The sequence below is a fragment of the Lutjanus erythropterus genome, chromosome 10 (genome assembly GCF_056507025.1).
Source record: "Lutjanus erythropterus isolate fLutEry1 chromosome 10, fLutEry1.hap2, whole genome shotgun sequence".
Lineage (NCBI taxonomy): Eukaryota > Metazoa > Chordata > Actinopteri > Lutjaniformes > Lutjanidae > Lutjanus > Lutjanus erythropterus.
In genome coordinates this window covers 30,889,862-30,910,719 of record NC_139326.1, presented here as the reverse complement: position 1 = coordinate 30,910,719, position 20,858 = coordinate 30,889,862, and the positions used below count along the sequence as shown (strand labels likewise).

At 40.1% G+C, this 20,858-nt stretch overlaps 1 protein-coding gene across 11 annotated transcripts in view; it reads left to right on the top strand.

Annotated features, from left to right (window-relative positions):
• Positions 1 to 20,280, top strand: part of mef2cb (myocyte enhancer factor 2cb) — a 105,466-nt gene extending 85,186 nt beyond the window's left edge. For 4 of the 11 annotated variants that reach the window (XM_084729025.1, XM_084729023.1, XM_084729019.1 and 1 more), the window contains 6 exons: positions 705 to 894; positions 3,258 to 3,305; positions 12,686 to 12,858; positions 14,841 to 14,970; positions 16,139 to 16,274; positions 16,514 to 20,280. In XM_084729025.1, coding sequence (XP_084585151.1) covers positions 705 to 894; positions 3,258 to 3,305; positions 12,686 to 12,858; positions 14,841 to 14,970; positions 16,139 to 16,274; positions 16,514 to 16,862 — 1,026 coding nt within the window. In that variant the 3' untranslated portion in view covers positions 16,863 to 20,280. The remainder of the gene's footprint in view (positions 1 to 704; positions 895 to 3,257; positions 3,306 to 12,685; positions 12,859 to 14,840; positions 14,971 to 16,138; positions 16,275 to 16,513) is intronic. The other 7 variants (XM_084729028.1, XM_084729024.1, XM_084729021.1 and 4 more) reach the window with 3 other exon arrangements.
• Positions 20,281 to 20,858: the final 578 nt, after the last annotated feature.

Sequence of the window (20,858 nt, the reverse complement as noted above, 5' to 3'; positions counted from 1 at the left end):
GCTGCTCTTGCAAGAAATACTGCAGCCTTTTTTTAGTGAGGTGAAGACAGACTGAATTATCTTTAGCTCTTTTAGAACAGTGGGATGCCATTGGCTTTATTCCCAGTAAACCATAGCCGTCTTATTTCGTAAATGTAATAAACCAGGAATGCATCTCAGGATATATAAATGCAGTGACCACATCGCAGTATTTCCTCAGGTCAAACTTTTCCCCTTCAAAATGACAAATGTAACAAGATGTGAGTGACGGGAAGATGCTAGTAGCCTCCAAAGTAACCTACCTATGCCGGATCAAGCTGGAATGATGAAGTGTTGCCAAACCATATATCATCTTGAGGGCAATTTGAGTAACTCTGAGAGGAGTTTTCTAGGCGCTTACCCTGTCATTTCTGTGCTGTGCTCCCTTTCACCATCCATACTGTCTTGTATTTTTGCCTTTGTTCTCTGTATCATTCATCTATGCATGGCTGTCTATTGTTAGATGTCCACTTGTCCTTTTGAACTTGGCTGTCTTCTGTGTTTTTCCCTTTGTGTTTGACTGCTACTGTTTTGGGATTTTAAATTCCTTTGTGTTCCTGGAGTGTTTCTGAACTGTCACATCTCTTTCTCTCTTTCTGGGTCCATGTTTCAGCTTGTTCACTTGCTGAAATTGTGTCTAATCAAACTTTGTGTGTCTGTCTCTCTTTTCCCCCTCTTTTTCTCAGCAGGCCGTGCCCCCATCAAACTACGACATGCCTGTGTCCATTCCCGTTAGCAACCAGAACAATCTCATTTACAGCCATCCTGGTGGTTCCCTAGGCAACCACAACCTGTTGCCCCTGGCGCACCATGGCCTACAGAGAAACAGCATGTCCCCCGGCGTTACTCACAGACCCCCCAGTGCAGGTAATACAGGTAGGGCCTTACCTGCACTCATGCACCCATGTACATGCTGTTTTCCCATCTGTCTATTTTACTAGCTGTGTGAGTACCGGTCTGCCATGCTGACAGACAGACACACACACATCCAATGAGCAAAATTTATGACAGCTAGTCGCAGTATTTGACCTAAAGACAGCGCTCAAAATTGAGGATGTCCTGTTGACCCTGAAACTTGTTACAGAAACAGTGGAGCAGATTTTTCAATAGGCATTCACAAAAATTATAAAAAAAACTCCAAGGCACTTTCTTTTAAAATAACTAAAATGCTTTTATTGTCACAGCGTGGTCATGTTAGACCTTACACCTTTAAGGTATAATGTTGCACTCTTAAAAAGACAGGAGTCTGCTGTATATTTTTTTACTGTTTTTTTTCCAGGCAGCAGCCACCAGCACTCATGTATCGTACACTTGCACAGCGACAACAAAGATGACATCATAGCCGTAAAGCAGACTGATGTTGCACAGTGTAGCTCAAAACAGCAATAGAGATTTCTTTTCCATATAAGCAACAGAAGGAAAAAAAACTACTGATATAATTAAATATAAAAATGACAAAAATACTCAACATGCCTCCTGACTACCCAGAGGTGGAGACTAGAAATCCAAGCAGAAATAACCTGTAGTCCAGTGACATCACTGGATGTAAAAAGAATCACAGATTTTGCAGCAGTGGAAGTCAGGTTTCATGGTCAGAGGAATTTATTGCTTCAACAGACTAGATTTAACATCAACACTGACTGGAAACCAGATGAAAAGTTTCCCTTTACGGGTGCTTTGCCATAATATCTGGGCCAGAAAAGTTGCACGTGCTAATTGAGCTGCACCATACTGGCCATCTTACAAAATGAAAGCTTCAAAATAATAATTGCGCTGTTAAAAAATGTATAATTGCGTACTTGTCTTCGGGAATCTTTAATGAGCAGAATGAAAAAAATAACTTTGGTTTGGGACAATGGTTGTAATGTCTGGGGCAGCTGAAAATAGAATTTTGGACATTTACAGGACACTGAGAAAAAAGGTTCATTTCAAGCCCCGTCTGAAGGGAATGAATGAATCTAAAGTCATCCCCCTCTGCTATATATTCACGTATTGCCTGCTCAGTATTTTGTTTAAAATAAGTTGATGATTTAATATCATATTAAACCCCAACCCGCAGTCTCGTTGATTTAGTGTGAGGTTCTACACATGGGATGTCTGGTCCTATGTATAGGCATTGAGTTGCTGGTGACATAAGCAAATCAGGCCTGTTGGTTTGTTATTGTTGTCCAAAGTCCTTTTTCTGTCCCTCTGGTCTGAAGGCTGCTGCCCACACCCTCACCCTGTCATTACAACTGGATGCTAGGAGCGCCAGCACAAACTAAATATGAGTTTTGGCGCTCGCAGCATCCACACCAAACCGCACACGCTCTGGACCCTCCCACTCTTCCACCTCACATGGCTTAAAAATAATAATGTGTCATTTTTCTTGGATGGCGGCTTAATGTATCCACTCACAGTGTCCAGTCGCTCAGAGTGTTCAGAGTGTTCGGGCCTGAGTGGGAACAAGTATTACTGCTGGTATCAGTGCACACATGATATACACGCCTTTTTGGTTCCTGATAGAATGTTTTTTAAGGTTCAACTTGGAAATCTTTCGGAGAGTTCTACCAAGAACCCGTCATAAAGGGTTATACCTAGAACCATCTGTGAAAGGTTTCACCTAGAACCCCCTATGAGAGGTTCTACAGGGAATCCTCTTGGGATATATTGAATTTGTTTATATTCTAAGAGTTTAATCTAGAATAAATTAAGGGGGTTCTGTTGTTATCAAGAACCATTTTATATTCCAAGGATTGTATCTACAACGCACCAATGGAATTTTATTAATAACCGTTTTATATTCCAAGGGTTTTATCTAGAACCCATCTCAGGGTTCTACTCTATTATGGTACAAAGAATCCTTGACAAAAGATTTTTTTGAGGGATTTCAACAGTCCCTGAACATGTCTTCCAAAAAAAGCTTCTTTGGCTGGAGCGGGTTCTTAATGCAACTTACAAAGAACCCATGACAAACAAAAAAAGGTTTTTTGGAAAAAAAATGTTTTAGATAGACCCTCAACCCTTTTGGGATTCTTATTTTTGAGAGTGTACTGACACATACACAGACACACACACACACACACACACACACATACACACACACACACACACACACACACAGGGTGGATTGTGATTAAATGGAGTTAGCTTGTGAGAGGCCAGCGAGGTAAGAGACAGGAGCCACTGTGGATGTTACGTGGGTGTCTATCCTCTAATGGTTTTCTCTCTTCTGCTCTCTTCTCTCTTTCATCTTTCAGGTGGCCTCATGGGTGCTGACCTCACCACTGGCGCAGGCACCAGTGCTGGTAAGAATGGCCTCCTCTTCTTACACACAGTTGTCTGCAAACACACACACATACACCCACACACATACACACACACACATACATGGCACCCACTCACCCTCTCGGGGCCATAAAATGCATGACTAATAGTAACCCAAACCCAAGTGGAGATTTTGTCCATGATGTGTTGATGTTAGTGGTCGTGGAGTTCATCTGGGAATGTTTGCCTAGTGCTGGGGCTGTGACACATCCTGCCTGCATTCAGCAATAAAACTCTAGAACAAGTGGGGGAAAAGAGAAATAAAATTGCACTGAATACTGGAGCTGCAGATTGACTGACAGGCAGTCAGGGGAGGTGCTGGACTTTTGAATGTGCAGTTGAATTTCTTGTTTCTCTGTATTAGGAATCTACTTAGGGCTGGATATCACTTCAAAAATTTTAATACAGTATTGGTAGCGATACCTTGACTTTGATACCGGACCCTAAATTATACTTTTTTCTATACCAAATTTATAAACTCAATTTTAACAAGATAAAAAATGACATTACACATTATTGTACAAATCCTTACTTTCAGTTTTCAGCTTCTTTCTACACACTCAAAGCAGTTTCATAACACAAAAATATATATCTATTTCCCACAATGTGGTTCAACTTAAGTTGTCCTTTTGAACTTTTACTTGTATGTTTCAGCACTTTGGCATTTTTCCATTCAAAGCATTTTTACCAATAAAAAATAAACCACAAATTGGAGAATTAGCCCTAAGGTATCAACAACTGGTATCAAATGACATGTCATTTTTCAACACTAGATAGTAATGCAGCAATGTGGTCAGTTCCATTAAAGTACTGAAGTTAGATACCCAGCCCTAGATGCACCCAAATCTGAATACATTATTTGGGAAAGCACAAATAATGTAAAATATTTTTTCAATCCAAAGATGTTCATTATTATTTTGGGGAAAAAAAAATCTGTGTCAGTTTCTTCAAACTGATTCATATCATTGCAGATGGCCACGTGATAAAAGTGGTCATTTTGTTTGCAATTTAGTTCAAGTTGAAGTCGTTTATTTGTCATTTCCACATACAGGGTATACAGGAACAAAATGTTTCTCACAGTCCAAGGTGCTAACAAAGAAATACACAAAATACAATGTATATAAAGACAACATACACATGGTAAAAGTACTGGCATTTAAAGTGCAGTATGCACACCTATGTAAACATCTGCAAATCTGCAGTGGAATGAGAGCAGTGAACAGAATAAAAATATATATAGCAAAGGTCTTAACTGTCAACAGTATGGGCCTTGTAACAGTTATTTGACATTATGGGAAAGTAGATAAAGAAACTATAAATAATGCTGTACATTGAATTATAAAGCACTATAGGAATACAAGCCATGTAACAGTTATTTGAATATTATGATATGTAGATAAATATATATATATGTATATGCATATATTTATGTTCAAATAATGCCATGCAGATGTATTTTAGACCCAAAAGATTCTGTGCAGTGTAACAGTAACAGTTTGGACTGTCTTCACACACTAGTCATTTCATTTACTCCACATTATTGAAAAGTGATCTCTATATTCTGTAGCCGCCCTCACAGAGTCAGTGCACAGCAGGCAGTGGTCTGAGAGCTGATCGTTTCCGGCTATCACTCAGGGAAACTCTCGCATCGAGGAGGAGTCTTCTTGTAAACCCCCGCAACCTATCCTACACCAAAATTAAAGGCATAATATGCAGTGTTTTCCTTTTAAAACAATGTATAGACTCATATAAAGTGATCACTTTCGGTCATCACTTTTGAACCACGAGAAGTGTGTGCCGGTGGCTCTATTAACAGAGACTCTGCCGTCTGCCTATATTTTTGTCTGTATTATTCATATTAATGTAGAAACTATAACATCGGTCCAATTGAATGTGACTTCTTGTGTAAGCCACACCCACTTCCAGTCTTCTATCTGAATACAGGTACAGATAATTTTGTTTGTTGGATAGATACAGATACAGATAATGGTGCCTCTGTGCACCTCTACTGTGTATGATGAGCCATTTCATGGATTTGGATGTAAATTCAAAATGACAGCGCCCATAGCTCCCCCATTTGGAACTACTTGTTTTGCCACACAACCTCACTGCACAGTAACTGCTATCATATGTCTGCAACTAAATTAATTCAATGTTTGGAGTGGCTCACCATGCCATAATGATCCCGTGGAGAGTGGAGCAGCCCATGTTTGAGGAACATGTGTAAGGAATCTTATGTGTTAGCTTCTGTGTGTCAATGGGTTTGTCCCTGAGGACACGTCAGGGCCAGTTTATAGCAATGACTCCCCTTTTAAAGGGTTAAATTTTACAGCTTCGACGTACAGTGCAGAGTGTAAAAATGGAGAGTGGGGAGGGGGGGGTTCAGTGGGGCACAGCTGGGCAGCCTTGTCTGGCCCCTAGGGCTCCATCACAAGGGGTCAATGCCTGGTTTCTCTGTCTGGTCACTCATCACACACACAACAGGACCATTTGTTGTGGCGTGTGTTCCGTCGACGGCGTGCTGCAGAGCATGCTTCAAATGTAGCCTTTGTGTCACCGCGCTGAAGGAACAGAGGCGCTCTGTGAGGAGCTGTGTGTCGCTCAGCAGCAGCGAAAAACACGACGTGGAGCGAGAGTCATGTGGGAGCTAAAAGATTCCATTCAAAGCTCTCTTAAATCTCATCGAGGGGGAGAGAGAAAGAGCGTGTGGGGGGGAAACCCCAGTGATGAATATCCACTGATGGTGGAAGCATGTGTGCAAAGTAGAAATAGTGGGGGAACACAGATGGAAGTGTTCTGTGAACTTGGTCAGCCATTTTAATGATGTTCCTCTAAGTGACTCAGTGTGAGGTGGCCCGGCCACTGTGGCACCACAAAGCCTGTTTTAATGTTCCTCTCCTCCTCACCGTAAGTTTTGATAAGCTAATCGTACAAGTAGCTGTCTGGCCCGTGGGCGAGTGTCTTAAGTGGCGTGGCCTAAGTGACATAGGAGGGGCCTTGTGTGTGTGTGTGTGTGTGTGTGTGTGTATGTGTGTGTGTGTGTGTGTGTGTGTGTGTGTGTGTGTGTGGATGTGTGTGTGTGTGTGTGGATGTGTGTATCTGTGTGTGGTTCAGACATGCACATAAACGCCTCCTTTGTGCCTCAGATGTCATGTTTCCACTGTCTGTAAAGCAAGAAAATGACAGCTTTTAAAGCCCAGTTCACATGGGATTAACATTACCTGGGATTGCAGCAGTTGTTTGTGTCTTAAAGGGATAGTTCGGATTTTTTGAAGTGGGGTTGTATGAGGTACTTACTCTACAATAGATGGCGGTCGGTACACTCTTATTCAGGAGAAGCAGAGGGGCATCAGCATGAGAGCTAAGCAATGAACTGATGTGGACAGAGTCAGTAACAAAAGTAATTTTAAAAAGCTCCAAATAAAAGAAGTTTTTTTTTCACCACTTTTTCATCAGGCAGTCTTTTCTGACTCTTAAGTGCTGTAATATAAGCCAAACAGCCAGTATAAGCCAAAAATTATAATCTCCAAATCGACTAAACTCCATAGGTGAAATCAGGTGTTGCTTGTCCATGGCAGCAATAGACCAACAACACCCATTAAACAAAACTTAAACTTGATTTTTTTAAGGTGCTGACCCCATCCACAGCTGTTCACTGCTTAGTTTCCATGCAAAGGTGTCCTTCTCTACTACAGATAATTCCCTCATACAGCTCTGCATCAAATAAACCAAAGTATCTCTTCAATCCTATAAGAGTCCACCATGTCCTGAATTTGTAAAGTTAGAATTCCACCCTTAGATATGTATGATTGTCATCTCAGTAAATTATCTTACTCTCATATTTTTTTCCCCATTTTCTTTTCTATTTTCTTCACAATGTCATAACCTGGGAGATACTCTTTTATACTATCAATAATTATGAAGTTAAGCACAAAATCATTGGCCATTTTTATAAAGGAACAAGGTAAAGTCATTTTTGTTGTTAGTTGCTTAGCAACAGTGGTTTCATGACTTAAACCTGAACCCCGAGCATGTCATGTACTCGATTTCTCGTTTAGAAAATACAGACTTGAGAGTTCCCTGCTATTGCATGAAGATGTACTGTATTTCAATCATCATATGTGGAGATAATTCTTGGGATTTTGGTAGCAAATTTAATTGCAACACACTTTGTTTATTCTGTGCAAATATGCTGTGTGAAACTCAGACAGGGGGATAAGGTCTAAATCACACGAGCTCCCCAGGTAATTCTAGTCCAGTGCAAATAGGGCATGTAACTGAAAGGCTGAGTCATCATGTCTCGGTCTATGGAAATATTGTGGGAAGTGTGTGCGTGTGTGTGTATGTTCGCTCATTTATATACAGTATGTGTTCAATCTGTCAACTCTTTTTCTGGCTGGGAGAGGGCGCAAGTTGAGGAAAGAGTCAAAACATGAGTGAAAGAGAGAAAGAAAGCTGACGAAGGGAGCTCTGGACCCAGGCCTCAGCTTGTGAAAACCTCCCACCTCCATTTGTGCAATTATGTAGCTGTCATCTATGCTCCGATCAGCACCCCGCTCACCAAAGCACCGCAAGGAATTAACAAGAAACCTGTGTCACCTCTCACCTTGATCACACACCAATTACTCCCTTAAATGAGTTACATACAAGGTACATCTTGAAGGCATCGCTGGTCAAAATCACACAGAATTACAGGCTAAAAAGCATTCATACAAGAAGCGAAAGCAAGTCAGGTTCAGCAGATCAAACAATGTGTCTCAATCTTGGCAGCAACTGTACAAGCTGTAAGCACGAGTGTGACACCTTAGTTCAGTTGGAGAATTCAGAGTTGAATGCACATTTGGCCAAACCGCAACGGAAGAGTGTGTGTATGGGGAATAGAATGGAGTGCGCCTGTTAGACCACAACAGGACATCAGAAATTTGTTCAGTAACAGTAAAATGTACATGAGTTTAACCACACCTCTCCTTTGTGTGTGTGTGTGTGTGTGTGTGTGTGTGTGAGACAGAGAACAAACACTCCTAGGGGGGCTTTGTCAAACACATGCATCTCGAAGTGCGCTAAGTTGTAACCATGGCACCTATAGAGAAACAGATTGCAGTCCTTCAGCTTTGACCTCAGTTGTCCCCACACACCTCAGAAATAGCAGAAAGCTGTTTATCTGAATCTCAGATCAGATGTGTGAGTTTGATACAGCAGCAGACTCCTGGCTGAGCTCTGTTTCATTTTGGTACTTCCTCTAAACGGTCGACGGCAGCCTGCGCCGCAGCTCGACCGTGCAGAGTTGCATTAGAAGAGGAGAATGGAAGTGAACTCTGGATATTGTAGTTAGGATTGGGTATCATTTTCGGTTTTTCTGAGACCAATGTCAAAACGATACTTTCAAAACTGTGCCGGTGCCAAAATGGTGTCTGAACCAATACTTTAAAAAGAAGCACAAAATGATGCTTAATGACATTAAAGAACTGCTTTATTCATTGTTTTCATTGCCTGCATTGCTTTTCATTGAACAGTACATTAGCTCAACTGTTAACAGTGTAAAGAATACTTAAATATATAAATAAAAATAAATACAAAACACTTAACTAATTTATATAAGAAATTCACATAACAAATAAAGCCTAACTGAACTACACTGTTTTAACACAACAGTTGCAGTGCTAATAACATAACTTGGCAATTCTTTTGTAGAAATATTATCATATTTTTTAGCCTGAGGAAAGGCTGCTGTCGTCATCATCAGTGGTCTCACCTTCATAAAAAGGAATGTCAACTCATCATGCCACGTCACATCTAGTGTTTTATATCTTCCATCGCCGGGGTCAGGGACACCCGTTCTGCCGGCTGATGTGCTTGGCACGGAGTCACAAGCAAGCACAGGGCATCCCTCTGCTTCCAAGTGTAGCCGGAGCGTCACCAGATGCTTATCCCCTTTACACACAAGGGATGACAGTAACCCATCCGGGTACTTTGCTTCTGTGTCATGCCGCTGCTCCTTTTGTCACGCACTGTATTGCTGTTTAGCTATTACTTAATGAATTTCAGACATCTATGTCCCACCCGCTTTTGGAATCCTTTCGAGTGAAATACAGCCGGACCTAAAAACATTTAGCTTGGCATTTTAACTGTGTTTCAGGTTACTATTAGCTAGACAGTAGGCTTGCGTTACCTGCTGCCAGAGCCATGCAGAGATAGTGTTGTCTGAACATAACTAGAGATGGCACATGCTGTGATGCTTCTGTTGTCTGTAGTGTCTGCACCAGAGGGCAACTATGTCAACAGACAGCTCAAGTGGCAACAAAACGAAACACCGAAATCAGCGTTGTGGGTCTGTTCGGTGGGCACCAGATGTATAGTTTCAATACACGACTGTAATGGAGTCATTGTGTCACTACTAAATGCAACTGTCCTAAAATCAGGGTGATCAGGCTACAGAATAGAAAGATTTGAGTCACAGTTCTTCCTTCATTAGCTTAATTAGCTAATGATTTTACTTTTGAAGTGCTTAAGGACTGGCCTATGCCACTCATGATCATAGTCATCCAGCAGATAATTGACTGGACTGCCGCCATCTCGACAGGGTGGCAATACCCAGATGTCTGATTAACTGTCAGCAAGATGAAGTCCGTGTCATCTTGACCAAAGTGTGTATTAATGTCTCTCTATAGCTCAATCTCTTTTTTTATTCATCTGTACAGAAACACTTATGTACTTCCTGCTGGGTTATTTACTAAAGTGTGTGTATGTGTAGCGTGTGTGTGTGTTTTATGTGTGTGTGAGGTCTCATTCATCTATCTCCACATGCACCCACTCAATCTCACAAAGGGCGAGCCATGAGAATGAGAGAGCGGGAAAACTGAAGAGGCAGCTGCCTCTTTGCTAATGTGAGATTGACACTGGAACTAAGAGGGTCCAATACAAAACACACACGTGCATCCATATGCATGGCTCGTGCATAAGCAGTCAAACAGCATGTCTCATAAAATCAAGTCATACAGTGCTCGTGTATGTTGCGTTTGACAGGAAAATTGTGCTTATATACTGTAGATTCATGCACATGCAAAAATTGTAGACGACAAAACATAGAAAAACACACAAAGTCTATGTTAACATCAACTTATACACGCTCACACATGACAGCAGAGGCACAAACACATACACATAGCAGCAGTCGCACACACTGTTTTTCTCATTTTCTGTCACACGGCCTCATTTTCTCTCACCGCTAGCGGTCGTTTACTCTTCAGATTGTTCAAATTGAGCTTTTGAGACTTTTCATTTCCAAACAACAAAAACCTCGCTCTCAAATTAAACAAAGATCAGCGAGGGAAATTGCCCAGGAAGACATCTGCGACTCATTTTCCCCTGGAGTATATGATTAGGAAATTCATTTATGTCTAACGTATAATTCCTGCCCGTCTTTCAAGTGGGAACGTCCACACAGTGCCCTGTGTTCTACCCCTTGGAAGAAGGAAGGAGAAGTAAGGGGAAAAACAGCCTGCGGGATTGGGTTAGAAACAAAGACTATGTTGCTTGCAAGAATGCTCCACTCTCAGTTTTTTTTTAATGATGTTGCTGGGATTTCGCCCCTTTGGCTTTTTGAGGAGGAAATGGGTGCTGCACTTGGCCCTCCATACTTAAGGGTAATGCAGATCTGGTGGCAACCCCAAGGCAGGGTCTTTGTCTGGAAGAACCGCACATGTGTTTAGCTCTGATGGCCAAATGACGGGCCCCATCCCTCTGTGGTCTCACTACCCGTAATTAGATGTTTTTACACGATTCGCTGGCTGTTGCAGGGCACATGTAGCCTTAACTGACAGTGACAGAGGTGGAGGGCGAGGTCCTCTCGAGTGGAGGCCTTCATAGTATGATTACTAAGCAAACAGTGGTGTGTGTCTACCATTTTCTTTAAAGTCAGTCTACAAGTCCATTCAAATTGTTGCGCTAATAAACTTTCTAGTAATAAATAATAATAATAGCAAATTTTATGGCACTTTCTTGTAATATATTTGCTGTACTAAATTATAAAATGATCATGATATGTCACCAGAGATCAATTGAAATACTTGAGTTAAAATTAATGCAGAATTTTTGCTGAATGAGTTAGTGTCTGTTTATGAATCATAAGAAATCATGAATAATGTTTTAGAAGCAGTACATGTTTAAACTGAGCAATATGTTAATGAAGTCTGGAAGGTAGAAGGCAGACAGTCACTTAACTCCATCTCCAGAGTGTGTATTTCCTATTAAAATCCTATTAGATAGAACTGTAATCCTATTAAATAGGATTTCAACCTATTTAATATATCGTTTATGGCTCCAACTCATCGTGCAATTGCTACATATTGCTCCTTTAACGCTGTTACAAAGTGCTTTACAAAGAAATAAAAACACAATAAAACAAGATAAAATAAAACTGTTATTACAATGAAAAGAAAATAAATATACAGAGAGATAAAAGCTTTTTTTTAAAGAAGAGAATTAAGTAATTCCACTGTTTGGAGGCCCAGACTGCAAACTCCTGATTGCCTTAAGTAACCAGTCGGGCTCTGGAAATGACCAAAAAGCCACCATCAGCTGATTTTAGACAATGCCTAGGCTCACAGGGGGTCAGACGTGATCTGATATAATTAGGGGCCTGGTCATGTGAAGTCTGAAGGTGAACAATAACATTTTAAAATCAATTCAAAAACTGAACTGGAAGCCAATGCATAGAAGAATGGGTCTTATATAATCTTGTTTTCTTAACCTGGTGAGAATCTTAACAGCAGTATTTTTAACTAATTAAAGGCCTGAGTAATTCCTGTGTAGGGGTCATTGCAGTCATCTAAACGGGGAAAACAAAATGAAGGAATGAATAACCCTGTGTAAATCCTCAAAGGATAAAAATGATCTAATTTTTTAAATAAACTTAAGTTGAAAAAACTTGACTGAACAACCTTCTTTACTTGGCCAACAAAACAATGGCAAGAATCTAAATTCATTGCAGATGGCTTAACATAATGTGATAAGGCTGCAAGATTGCAGACTTTTGGGTGCAGCAAAGACAATAATTTCATTTTTGTCATTGTTAAGTTTGTCTTTAAGTCCACCTCAAAACGGTGGGGTGTAAGTTTGGCTGGGCTGCTATTATACAGAAATGTAAAGACACATAAAAGTGTGTATCATCAGCATAGAAAGAATACTGTATGTTGTGTTTAGTAATGACCTGACCCAATAACAGAAAATCTCCAAAATGCATTAAACTTTTGAAACAGATTCAATAACATGCGGCTGTATTTTTGGTTCAAATACCATAAAAATGATGGTATATTTAATGTTTTTCTGACTCTTTCTCACAAACATTTCTGTCCTCTCTCAGGAAATGGATATGGGAACCACCGCAACTCGCCAGGTCTGCTGGTCTCTCCAGGTGGCATGAACAAGAACATGCAGGCCAAGTCTCCCCCACCCATGAACTTAGGCATGAACAACCGCAAACCTGACCTACGTGTGCTCATCCCCCCTGGTGCCAAGAACAACATGCCCTCCATCGTGAGTAATCATTCTGTTCTTCTTTTCATGTCATAATTCCTCCTTCCCCCACCGCTCCATTCCCTACTGTATATCCTCCTATCTATGAGGGGGGGTCTTTCGGGTTTGTTTGCAATTGTTTATTTCCTTTTATGTTCTCTCTGCGGCTTTCATCTCTTCATATCAGGCTTGGGTTGATGAGGTTATGTTTGTGATAAGCTTGACTTTAGGTTCATGGCATTTTTGTTGTTTTATCATGTGCTTTGGCAGCTTCTTAAAGGGATAGTTCAGATTATTTGACGTGGGGTTGTATGCGGTACTTATTGAAAGAATTTTATGAGGTACAGTGGAGTAGTGTGCACTTAGAATAATTCCTTTGCTTTAATATAAGCCAAATATTGCTCTTTCCAAAACAACCAAACTCCATAGGTGAAATTGGTAAGTTTACCTCTTTAACACGGGAGTCACTGGTCTTTCACTGCCTCAATCTTTTAGTTTGTTTGTGTTATTGTGTGACTTTGGTGAATCTGAACTATCACCTTAAAACACTTAAGTCACACAATAACTCAAACAAACTAATAGATCAAGGCAGAAGTAGACCAGCAACTCCATTTATCTGCAACGTTAAATTACATTGGAGTTTGGTTGGTTTGGACAGAGCAATATTTGGCTTGTATAATACTGGCTTTCCGTCTAAATAAGGCTGTCTGATCCAGTACCTCATACAAGCCTATATCAAATCACCAACACTTTTCTTTAAAACTTTCTTAAAAACTCTTATTTTTTGGCTTTTTTTTTTTTTTTTACCCAAGTCTGATATACTGTCAGATATGTTTCCTCTGCTGTGTCTGTGTGCGTATGTTGATACTTATAGTCCCTGATATTTTGTTCTCCTGTCTTTCTTATAAGGTGCGTTAAGTAAGTGTAGTTTTAGTAGCTCTCAGCATTCTCTTTTCACATTAGTTCTGTTTTGGTTGGGCAGTTCCTACAGCAGCCTCATCCCTAGTTCCACCCTTAGCCACCGCTACTAGCCTATATTCTTACTCACACTCACTAATTTGAATTTATTACCCTCCCCTTTTAATGCCGTCAGTCTGAGGATGTCGATCTGCTATTGGTAAGTCAGACTGCCACTCAAATTTAGAATTTAAACAACCCTAACAGGGTCTTAAGAATTTGAAACTTTAGAGGTTTTCTCATCAGAAAACGGTTTTTCGAGAGCAGCCTGGTAGGACTGAGAGCGTTGCAGTCACCTGAGTCTAACCTCTTAATTTGCTGCTATCACTACTGAGATTATTACACCAGATACAGAGTTTTTCGAGAAAAGCGGCCCCGACTCCAGAGAAACTTTCACCTTTATTGTTGCTGACTCTGCTGAAGGCTCCAATGTCACCTCACATGACATTTTGCGAGGGCACATATTGCCATCCAGTGGTGCGTTGGAGTAAAAGCAGCCTGGCCTCTTTTCTGCCTCAGCCCCTCTGTATCTACTCCTCCCTTCCTTCCTTTTTATCTTCTCGCCTGCGTGTTGTCTGCGCTGCACACATTCAGCTCACAGCTTTTATTACTCAGAATGTAGAAGTGGAGGACAACAAAAGACTACACTTTAATTTTTGCATCAAACCTCCATTCTTTTCTGCCAAACCCTCCCCTGTGCTGGAGTAAAGTGCCTCTCCCTCGCTGTCGCTACCCTGCGTTGCTGTGGAGACCGATGGTGTTACTATAGCGACAGTGGGCCCTCGGAAAGGGTGGTAAATGATAGGGTTGGCAGGGTTCAGCCGTGCCGCATGTCAAGTGATTAATTTCCCCAGAAGTTGGCATCACATTCATTCTCTCAGCATCTGTTGAGTGAAAGAACGAAATGAAAGAAAATCAAAAAAAAACTTTCATGGTTTATTGCAGTTTTTTTGTTTGTTTTGTCTGGGAGTTGATTGCATGTTCTCAAGCCTCTCCCCTCTCTCTCTTGCTCTCTGTCTGTGTCCTCTTCCTTTACTCTGTCACAGAACCAGAGAATAAACAACTCTCAGTCTGCTCAGTCATTGGCCACCCCAGTGGTATCAGTAGCAACTCCCACCCTACCAGGACAGGGCATGGGTGGTTACCCATCTGCCATCTCTACTTCTTATGGTACCGGTATGTACCACATACATACACATACATGTGTCCATTAACACAGGCTCATTCTCTGTGATTACCTTGTACAGGTTTTAGATTTAGATTTAGACTTCTTTATGTATGTATTTATCATGAAAATATATGGAATTTGATTTAAGTAATTTCCAAGACTGGAAAAAAGATAGAAAAATATTTGTGTTTCCAGACTACTGCCACCATTCTCTTTCCTAAAATATAAAATTCATAACTTGTGAAAACACTTTTCATACATACAGAATGTTTTTCATGGCATTTCAAGCAAACGGTTTACATTACATCAGAAATTACATTGTCCAGCTTTCACAGTTGGATTTTTAAAATCATTTATTTACATAACAAATATTACAATACAACTATATGTATTCAGATGTCAGAATATACTGAGAAGTCTGTAAATTAGAATCTGGAAAAATATGGAATTTTGAAAAGTAAAATACGTACAAATCCTGTGTGTAGCAACTTTCAAAACGTAGTTACAAAGTGTTTCACAACAGCAAAATAAAACGATTTACTGAAATGACAATAAAATAATATAACAATAAAATAATAAGAAGAATATCGCCAATATAATGATAACAATTTTGGATGTTTTTTTTTTTTACCTCCTAATATCGTCATCAGCCCCGAAAATCTAGTATCAGTCAGGCTCTAATTTCAAGTAGTACTGCACAATCAACTGAAATATTATTAAATCGCAATATGGTCAAGTACTGTAGAGCTGCAGAGGTCACAGCCTACAAATCTTATTCTCCAGATGTAAGAAAACATGTTTGTTTGGTACAGACCCCAACAAATGTCAATTTTTTTTTTTCAGTAAAAATTTAAATTGTAACGCAAAACCCCCTAAACATGATTCATATCCAAAATGCAACATCTGTCAAAATAATCACAATTTGATTGCTTTTTTTTTTTTTTAACCATGCCTACTACCCTTATTTCAAGCATGCAGTGAGCATTGCTTTTGAAACCTCCTTCCCAAATTCAGATGTTAGACAGCATTCTACCAGCAGGGGGTGCTATTGTCACACTGAACACATTGATGTAACATCCCAGCAGCTTGTATCAGAGCTGCACTCTCTTTGCAACTTCGTTTGAACTCCTCTGAACAACCTATAATCTAAATCTCTTCTTGTGTGTTTGTGCACAGAGTATTCCCTGAACAGTGCAGACTTGTCCTCCCTGTCTGGCTTCAACAGCGGCAGCTCACTTCACCTCGGCTCGATGAGCGGGTGGCAACAGCAACACCTTCAGAACATGCAGCACTCAGCCCTTGGACAGCTAGGGTGAGTGCACTGAACTGAATCTGAGGTGTTGTGTGGATGCATGATGTAACACGTAAATTATCACCAGAGATTTTATTTTGAGACACAGAGAGTCCTTCACTGTTTTCAACCTTCGTTTGCAAGGTCCAACACAAATATGACACCTCTGTTTTAATGAGTATGAGTGTGTTTGTGTGTGTGTCACTTTGATTCTTGCTCTGTAACTCTGTAACTCCTTGCGTTTCCTTTCCTTCCTACAGAAATTGCTCTAGCTCTCACTTATGTCAGGGTTCAAATCTCTCCCTGCCCTCTGCTCAAAGCCTGCACATCAAGTCCGAACCTGTTTCTCCTCCTAGAGATCGCACCAGCAGCACACCAGGGGGCTACGGTGGCGGCGTACCACCTCCCCAGAACCCCTCGTCCCGCCAGGACTCGGGACGCTCACCCGTCGATAGCCTGAGCAGTTGTAGCAGCTCCCACGAGGGCAGCGACCGCGACGAGCACAGGAATGAGTTCCACTCACCTCTGGGACTGGCCCGGCCCGCCCTGGACGAGCGCGAGAGCCCCTCCATCAAACGGGTGCGTCTGTCAGAAGGATGGGCCACATGATAGCTGCGTCCTCTCCCCGGCAGTGCCCCAAGTTGCCCTGAGCCCGCCACCCCCCCCCCCGACAACAACGCAGCGTTACGATGCCCCCCAAGTCAACTCCCTCCTCCTCCTCTCACTCGATATCACGAGTCACTCACCGCCACCCAACCCCATGGCCTCCTCCTTTTATCTCTTTAACGCTGAAGGAAAGAAAAGGGACAGCCCCTTTTTATCAAAAATATGTTTGTAATTTCTTTTCCTTTTTTATTTTCTTTTTGCTGAGTGTGTGTGTGCTATACATATTGACATTATATAAACCAGTGGGGTGTTGTAATGGGGGTTTTGGGAGTGGGTGGGTGTTGGTTGGGGGTATTTTTGTTGGGGAACTATGCATAAATTGTATCGTGTGTGGATAAAAAGACTCACGTATGCATATATCTTTACACGTGTGTGTATGTGTACATATATGCATATCAACAAATAAACAAAAAAAATAGTCAGGTACTCTGTTTCATAAAAACGTACGTACACTTTGCCTCAGCAATTATATCAGTGACTAGAGATGAAAAAAAAAACAAAAAAAAAACAAAAAAACATTAACATGAGAGTGAGTGTGTCCAGTGGAAAAACACCTTAGCACTTGAGTTGGACAGACGATAACATGTGTACAGTGTCGGTTTCATTGCTATATACCTTCTCTGCAGTTCTCCCTTGCAAAAATGTGTGTTAACATTAGATGATGTCATGTTGCAGGTTCAACGTATTTATGTAAATATGAGGGTCAAGGGGGGAAAAGGGGCAGGCAGGGGTCAAAAAGATGCCAGACATTACAAGATTTATTTACTCACTAAATGAAAAAGCTATTATGCAACATTTGAAGGATTGTACAGGTAAACAGGCAGACCCAATGCGAGAACGTGTGGAACCTTTGATTTTAGCGCTCCCCCTTAAAGAACGGAGCCAAGCGAGGACCACCCTTTGATCTAAGAGCTACATTAGTGTAATCAAGAAAACTCTGGATCTAGTATTAATATTCAGTGTTAATAAATGAAAAAAAGGAAAAATAAAAAACAATTGTACGATACACTTGCTTATATTTTCATATGAAAGGAATACAATGCAAAGCATTTTTGTGGCTTTTTGTAGTTTCTATAAGCCAGAATGTGTTTTTTGATAGCTTTGCTAATAAGAGATGGATAGTTCACCCAGAGGGGGAAATGACAGGGCTCTGAAGCCCTAAGCCATGAAAAACAGACTGAGATCCAATGCTTTGCTGAACTGTTTTATCTTTGTAGAGGTTTGTTTTTAAACGTGTATTTCTAATTATATATAATAATGGTAATATTAAGAATCTTTAAAAAAAAATCTGTGAAATTAACATGCTTGTGTATAGCTTTCTAATATATAAATATATATACTAATGATTTTTGTTGGTTTCTTAGTGGAGTTTCTATGTGCAGTTGCACATGTTGTCTGGTTTGTTTCATTTGAGCCCTGAACAGTGCTGTTCAGGCGTGTATTTAGTCTAACCTTAAAAACCAGCTGGAAAGCATTGCCAGGGTTTGTGTGACTGACAGATGGACGGATGGAGGACAGACAGACAGACAGACCTGAATGCTGAAAAAAAAAACAACCTGTGAGTGGAAAATGTCACGAGACTGGAACTGGGGATGACACAGAAATAAATGTTGACACATGATGGACATGATTGTCACACTAATGAGGAAATATGACTGACCCTCAGCTCATCTAGGTGCATTTTAATGCATCATTCTTAAGCTTAATTATCTAATTTAATACAGTTAATATCATCTGCTCCATCTTAATTCTTAGCTGGTGCGCAAGCCCAGAAACAATCTGTACAATTTTACTTTGAATCATATTTATTTGACATAATTTTGCAAGTGCGTTGTGAGTAATTATCCCTGATCCTGTGTCGTCCTGTGACTCCTCACGTTCCACTCCTCAGAACAGGTTCCACATCATTTTACCACATGTCAGTGACGCCGCAGCGTCAGACACACAAGGACAAAATTGATCATGCTGGTATGGAAGAAGCACAATTGTTTATTTTAAATAAATAAATAGCTGTTTTGATTTTTTCTCATTTTTAAAAACAATGAAACTAGCCACATATCTCTCTGCCTCCCACTTCCCGTATCTGCTGTCACTTAAGTGTTATGATATTTCTATGTGCATATTTCATGCAGGTTCACTATGTTGTTACTGTATACAGTCTGTGTAGTCAAACAGGGGCAGAGCCTCTATAATGGTGTTCTTCTTCTTTTTTTTAAAATTCAATACAAAAAGGTTGAGAAAAAAAAAATAAACGTGATGTTTCAGGCAGCATAAAGTGTGGAGAAACCAAAGCCAGTGGCATTTTCTGTGTTGTAAAACTCAACTTTTATTTTCACATTCATTTATGGTTTTTTGCAAGCATTGAAACAAGACAATAAAAAGAATTTGCTCAAATGTACAATTGGTTTCACATTTCAATTTCAGTCAGTCAGATGTGGCTTTAGAATCGAGCTGCATTGTCAGTACAAACCATAATAATTTACCTGTTTGTCGCACATTTGTCCCCCTGTGCATTGCATTGAAAAGGCAAAAAACAACTTTGTATTTACAATTTGTTCTTCACTCAGCATAATCATTTAGGCTTGAGCACATTACACACTTTTTATCTGATTGAAATAATGCCAGCGTGTCCTGATGGTTAATTAGAGTGCTTACAATAATTTTAACCAAAGACATGGAGAAAACTTGTCTTTATATCTTTGTTTTTCTTTTTTCTTTTTGTGTTTGTTAAATTTGAAGCCATTCTTTTTCATCACCTGTTGATCAGTTGTTCTTTGTCATTATTATTATTATAATAGACTAAATGTTGGTACCTCAAAATCTGACCCAAGCAGTACCTCAGCTGATGTTTTGATAAAGTCACTCGCAGTGGAAAAAAAAGGGGGGAGACCATACAACTGTACAGCCATGTGTAATAGCCATGTAATACCATTGCTTACGGTCCCTACATTCACATGGGATTCTGTGTTGCTCCACCGTGTTTGTGGTTTTATTTAAGTTGTTATTCAAAAATCTGAAAAAGGAATTTTTAAAAAAAAAGAGTTAATATGTTACAATGCTTAAAAAAAAGTCAGTCTGTAGTATCAAATGTAGCTTGTATAAACCTGAAAAATGGGGGGAGGTTTGGAACTAATGTTTTCTGGAACGCGAGAGCGGCTTTCAGCGGCATAAGCTGGCCTTTGTCGCCACTTGAGACTAAGATGGTATTAAATTAAATCCACATCTCTGTAACTCAAGGGACTTGATTCAGCTGTATGTAGTGAAAACGTATGGGGATGAAATAAAAAAGTCTCCTCTGCTGGAGGGAAAGGCTATTTGTATTTTGCAGAGATTTCAGTAAAGTTACTGGCTTTCTTAGTTATCCTGATGTGACTTGGTGTGATTTCATTGTGTTTGACTTGTTTCTGCATGCATCTGCAAAAGTTCCTGCCATAAAATAACCATATATCAACATGAAAATCTTCCATAGCAGCTTCACTTTAAGACAATATTAATTATATGACAATGAAATAATGACAAAAGCATAATTTTCACATTTCTGTCCATTTACATTACAAGTATTCATTCTGGAGACATGTATTTGGCATTTAAAGCCAAAGTTTATCTCACTTAGCATTACAGTGGCATCATCTCCCACAGTGATACATTATGCTATAATACACAATACACATTAACCTTATATTCACAGGCAAAAACATATGTTTATAAAGATCCAAACACAGTGGTCTGCTCCTATAAATCAGAGAGATGTAAAAAATATCCCCCAATACACACACATACACATGCAAATGGTCAAGGCCTACTCCAAAACTGTCTCATTCATTCCTGAATAAAAGAAGAAAAAGAAAAAGGAGAGAAAAGAGGAAAGAAGAGCTCATTCAGTATATCCATGAATTTATTTTATTATTATTTTTTTTCGTGGTTTCCTCCAAGGAAAAA